We start from the raw sequence: 6,234 nt of genomic DNA, 5'->3' as shown, positions 1-6,234 counted from the left end.
ATAATAATAGTTCTAGCCTCCTAAGCTTGTTGTAGTACTTGCGATCATATGAAAGTGTTCAAGAAGGGCTATAAAAATGGAAGATATGAGTAACATTTTAGCAGCTGCTGTACTTCATAGAAACTGCCAAATTTGAGACATCTGAACTTGTGAGGGGGTTGCTCTGTATTAGCATTCCTCTGGAGAAGGCAGAAAGGTCCCTATCAAAACATGCCATTCATTTCTCCTTCTATCTAGTTTTAACTAAAGCACAGTATAAGAGTTAAATTGTCCAGCATTAACGAGGGGGAGTTCCCAGGGAATTTGCTAGTCAGGCTGAAGTGCATTGTACTCTAACAAGACAATCCAAAGTATATTCTGGAGACCAGCAGCTGAGCACCCAGTCGCCCCGGGGGGAGAGATGTCCCCAGCTCCTGTGGGACCCAGCCAGAACCGGCTAAAGAGCAGGCTGCACAGTGACACTGAGGCTGGTTCTAATGAGCTGTGAGAGATGCTGTGCCAAGAGTGTTTATAACCCTAAGACATATGCTGTCCTCCTCTGGCCTGGGGAGGATGAAATGGTGTCACACTCCAGATGTTCCTCAACAACGCTGCACTCCATAAACCCCCAACTTGACCAACTCAAATCAGAAAGCTCTGAAATTTCCTCACTGAGAATTGTCCATGTTAGAGGTGAGAATTGGAAAATTTGAAGATACTTAAAATTGATCCTCTGAAAACGAAAGATCATTTTCAACCCCTACACAAGAGGCTTCCCGTGAGCAAGCATGTGGCGTGTGTGTGTGCATGTGCACGCATACCCACACCCACTCACGCACACATGCATTCGTGTGTGACTGAGAAAGGGGAAGGATAGTAAGGGAGATGATGCATCTCCTTTCTAAGGCACATCATAAATTACTTTTCTAACCTTGCCAGCAGTGCCATGATCAGCTCTTATTTCCTGCAAACTGCTTGTACTTACTACTCAGATCAAACTGGTCTCTTATCTCTGAACCCAGTTAGTGCATTTGAAAGCACATTAAAAAAATTGGGGGCCAGGAAGGTGGCTCAGTGGTAGAGTGTTTGCCTCACATGCATGAGGCCCTGGGTTCAATTCCTCAGTACCACAGAAACAGAAAAAGCCAGAATTGGCGCTGTGGCTCAAGTGGTAGAGCGCTAGCCTTGAGCTCAAGAGCTGAAGGACAGTGCCCAGGCCCAGAGTTCAGGCCCCACGACTGACAAAAAAGGAAAATAAAAAAAAGAAAAGAAATCAGAATAAGTAGTATCTTAACTGTTCTCTAAATACCTTGTGGGTTGCTTTGCTTTATCTATTTTTTGTTTATTTCTGAACTAGTGTTTGGACAAAGGTCCTTGTACTACGCAAATGATCTAGTGCTGAGCAAAAACCCCAGCCTTTTATAAGTATTTTTTACATCTCTGATGAGACTTAGATATTCTCCTTGACAAGTTTTATATATATATATTTACATATAAATATATAGAACATATATTTATGATATATAAATATCTATTTATATGCAATTTGTCAATGAGAATATTATATATATATATATAATATTCTGGTTCTCTCCTCCCAGTATAGTTCTGGACATAGAGATAACTATTTGTAAACTGATGTAATAATTAAATATTGAGAAATCGCCAAGTTTTCTCTGTGCAGATAACAAGAACTACGAAGGATGGGAAAACCAAATCGAGTGAATCAAACCATTGTTTCAGACTTCCTCCTCCTAGGTCTTTCCCAGTGGCCAGAGGAGCAGCCTCTTCTCTTTGGTGTCTTTCTGGGCATGTACCTGGTCACCATGTTGGGGAACTTGCTCATCATCCTGGCCATCAGCTCCGATCCACATCTCCATACGCCCATGTACTTCTTCCTGGCTAATCTATCCTTCACGGATGCCTGTTTTACTTCGGCCTCCGTTCCCAAGATGCTTGCCAACATTCACAGGCGGAGCCAGACCATCTCCTATTCCGGGTGTCTCACACAGCTGTATTTTCTTCTTATGTTCGGTGGCCTGGATAACTGCCTCCTGGCCGTGATGGCATATGACCGCTATGTGGCCATCTGCCAGCCGCTCCATTACAGCACAGCCATGAGTCCTCACCTCTGTGCACTAATGCTGGGCCTGTGCTGGGTGTTGACCAACTGTCCTGCCCTGATGCACACCCTGTTGCTGACGCGGGTGGTTTTCTGTGGCCAGAAGGCGATCTCCCACTTCTACTGTGATCCCAGTGCTCTGCTGAAGCTCGCCTGCTCTGACACCCACATCAATGAGCTGATGATCATCGCCATGGGCATGCTGTTCCTGGCTGTTCCTCTCATGCTGATCGTGTTTTCCTATGCCCGCATTTCCCAGGCTGTGTTGAGCATCTCATCCTCGGGAGGGCGATGGAAGGCTTTCTCTACCTGTGGTTCTCATCTCACCATGGTTCTGCTCTTCTACGGCTCCCTGATGGGTGTGTATTTACTTCCCCCATCCACCCACTCTGCAGAGAGGGAAAGCAGGGCTGCTGTTCTCTACATGGTGGTCATTCCCATGGTGAACCCATTCATCTACAGCTTGAGGAACAGAGACATGAAGGAGGCTTTAGGGAGACTTTTTGGTGGGAGAGCATTTTTCTTACCATGACTGTGACACTCAGTCCTTCCCTCCATCACTTCAGTGATTCCTCATTACACACACACACACACACACACACACATACACACACACACTTCATTCCTTTCCTGATTTCAGCGAGACCATTACTAACAGCAGAATACTATTCTACACTCTTCACTGCTAACACAACATCTATTGGCCACAGCAAACCTTGCAAGGCTTATCTTATAATGTTGGTATCTGGAGTGAAGGAATTTTACCCCACAATGAAGTCAAAAGACAAAAGGAAAAAAAATATTTATTGACCATCTACAATATTTCCTTGCTATTTGACACACTAGTTCTTTGAGGAAGAATTGTGAGAAATGAATCTTAGGATATCAATAACCTGCTAACACCAGGGAACTTAATTCCAACGCGTGTTCTCTTTCTATTTATCACATTGTGGTGATCATGACAAGGAAAGTGTGACTATGGATTTAAGGATAATGTTGAGTAATGATACCAAGGCATATGAATTAACTTAATATGCATTCTATGGCGTGGTATTTCCTTATCATTTTATGTCTGTAACATAAAAGGCACTCCTTTGTTAGTGGAATGTAGAGGTCAAAAGAATCCAATATTTGTTCAGTGTCTGCTATGTGCCAATTTTATTGTTCTCTGGGTTCTTTTCCTAAAATATATCTTATTTTTAAAAAATAATGAGTCAAGTGTGTTGTTAATTTTTAGAGCAATAATTTTTTTTTATCAAAATCTGTCTGGTAGAAATTAATGTTGCAAAAAGTGACTAGCACCAGCACCAGTGGCTCATGCCTGTAATCCTAGCTTCTCAGGAGGCTGAGACCTGAGGATCACAGTTTGAAGCTGGCCCAAGCAGAAAGTTTGTGAGACTTTTATCTTGAATTCACTAACAAAAAGCCAGAAGTGAGGTTGTGGCTCAGTGGTAGAACACAAGCCTTGAGCACAAAAGCTCAGGCACAGTCCCAGGCCTTGAGTTCAAGCCCCAGGACTGGCACACAAACAAAAGTGACTAGTAATAGCTATCTTTTTGAAAGATAATTGCTTTGCTAGCTACATACTTTTTCAAATAAGGAAAGTAAATTTGGAGGTTGGTATAAAAATATTCTTGGCACCACACGAGAGAGAGAAACATATAAAATGTTTCTGATATCATAAGACAAAGTTTATGCTTTGCTAAATTTTTGTCATTTTCATTGTTTTTCAAAGAGAGTATGACTTTTGGGTGTTGTGAAACAGATTTTGTTTTTAAAGGAAGGAACTCAAACATCTAACATGCATCACCCTTGGGCATTCTACCTTCCTCCTCTGTCTCTTTCTCTTGGATAAATAAAGGATAGGAATAATGAGATAATTAAAAGATCTTGGTCTTAAATTATAAAAAAGATTCTGGTCTTAAATTATTTGATCCTAACAACAGCACTCTATTCCTGCACAATTTCTAGTACCAAAGCAAAAGTCAGAAAAGGCAAAGTTTATGTGTGTGTGTGTGTGTAAATAGTATCTCTCTCTCTTTTTTATTAATAGTCCTACATCTCCCTTCCAGTCTCCCAAGTGCACGATTCCTCTTATAATATGTGTATTTATAAAGATGTTTATCTCAAGATAATTGTGGAGAGTCTGAAATTCACAGGGCAATCAGCAGGCTGGAGTTTAAGCCAGAATTAAATTAACAATCTTTTAAAAAAAGTTTTATTGTAAAGGTGATATTCAGAGGGATTACAGTTAGATAAGGAAATGAGTACAATTGTTGTTGAACATTGCTATTTCCCAACATCTTTTTTTTCCAGCAAACTTCATTTTTAAGAGCAAGTTTGGGTTTTCAGCAAAATTGAACAGAAATTTCCCATACATTTAGAGTCATGAATGATTCCCAACCTCATCCATTGTTAACATGTGTTTCAGGCAATTGATCTCAATGGGACACATTGCTATCTCTCAAAATCCATAACATGCATTAAAGCTTGCTTTCTGGTGTTAGACATTCTATAAGTTTGACAAATCTATAATGGTATATATTCTCTTTCACATAGCCTAAAAGAAGAGTTGCAATTCTTGAAAATCTCTGTGCTGAACTCATTCATCCTTCTCTCCTATTTACTCCCTGACAATCCCTGATCTTTTTTTTTTTTGTCATTTTTGGGGCTTGAACTCTGGGCCTGGGAGCTGTCCCTCAGCTCTTTAGCTCAAGGCCAGGCTGTGCCACTTGAGCCACGGCACCACTTCTGGTTTTCTGGTGGTTAATTGGAGATAAGAGTTTCACGGACTTTCCTTCCCAGGCTGGCTTTGGACTGTGATACTCAGATCTCAGCCTCCTGAGTAGCTAGGATTACAGGCATGAGCCACTAGCACCTGGCTCCCTGATCTTTTTATTGTTTCCATGGTTTTGTCTTTTACAGCACGGCACATACTTAATATCATGCAATGTGTGCCCTTAACAGATTAGCTTCTTTCATTGAATAATATGCATTTAAGATTTTTTTGCTTTATGTCTTTTTTATTTTAAATATATTTTTTATTGTAAAGATACTGTACAGAGGGGTTACAGTTACATGAGCAAGGTAATGAATCCATTTCCTATTGAGCATTGTTAACCCCTCCTTTGTTTTTCTCCTACTATCCCTTTCCTCCCCAACTTCCCAACTCTTCCCTCTCCTACTGCCCCCACCCCCAAAGTTATAAAGTTCGTTTTCAACATAGTACATCTTGTGCATCTCATTGTTACAATGGGCCACCCTGTATCCTTATTTCAGAATTTTGTTATTTCTCTTCCCCTCCCCAAATTAGAAAAATGTATATGCAAGATACAGGACACCGGAATCAAATACAGTGACAAAAGGGGTTATACCATGGGGGAAGAAATACAACCCTCCCAATCACATAATACATTATAAGTACATTTGAAAGAATAACAAGAAAGATAAAATCTCTTGTGTCACTCTCGGGGTTTATTTCGCTTAGCATCAGGTTATATAGTCATATGTACATAGCTTTTTATAGCTGAGTAAAGTAATGTGTTGTTATATGGAATATTCGTTGTCAGGTGTTAAATCGGTATCACTTTCATTTCTTCATGTACATATCCAAGTGTTCAATACCATTTCTTGAAGAATATCTTTTCACCATTGTATTGCTTTTGTTTCTTTGTCAAGTTAGTTGCTATTTATGAGGATGAACTTTTGGGTTCTCTAGCTCATTCCATTAATTGGTCTGTATATTCTTTCACAAATACCATTCTGTCCTGATTACTGCAGCTTCATGGTGAATCTTGATGTCTGGTAGTAATTTTCAGTCTTTATTCTTCTTCTATACTGTGTTAGTTATTTTTGATCTTTTGCTATTGTATGTAAACTTCAGAAACATGGTCAGTCTCCAAAAAATGACTTGCTGCCTTAACCCCAGTTTAGTTGAATTTGTAAATCAAGTTGGGAAGAATTGACTTGGATAATGTTGAATCTTCCCATCCAAGAAAATGGAATTTATATTCATTATGTAATTATTTTGTCCCTATTGTCTGATTTTGGAGTTTTTCTTTACATCTTGTAATATTTTGTTTTGTTTACACCTATTCACTTCAGTGGGTGCTTGTATATGTGGAAACACTTTT

At 39.9% G+C, this 6,234-nt stretch overlaps 1 protein-coding gene across 1 annotated transcript; it reads left to right on the top strand.

Moving 5' to 3' along the window:
* Positions 1 to 1,682: 1,682 nt before the first annotated feature.
* On the top strand, positions 1,683 to 2,633 carry LOC105996115 (olfactory receptor 1N2). Its single transcript, XM_013030096.1, has one exon. The coding sequence runs from the start codon at positions 1,683 to 1,685 to the stop codon at positions 2,631 to 2,633; it is 951 nt and encodes a 316-aa protein (XP_012885550.1).
* The last annotated feature ends 3,601 nt before the right edge of the window (positions 2,634 to 6,234 follow it).

This window comes from Dipodomys ordii, unplaced genomic scaffold (assembly GCF_000151885.1).
Source record: "Dipodomys ordii isolate 6190 unplaced genomic scaffold, Dord_2.0 Scaffold127, whole genome shotgun sequence".
Classification (NCBI taxonomy): Eukaryota; Metazoa; Chordata; class Mammalia; order Rodentia; family Heteromyidae; genus Dipodomys; species Dipodomys ordii.
The sequence above is the reverse complement of the archived record's forward strand: the minus strand, read 5'-3'. Positions and strand labels throughout refer to the sequence as shown.

Excerpts from the sequence above, each read along its gene's own strand:
- LOC105996115 (XM_013030096.1), top strand. The coding sequence starts at position 1,683 with ATGGGAAAACCAAATCGAGTGAATCAAACCATTGTTTCAGACTTCCTC.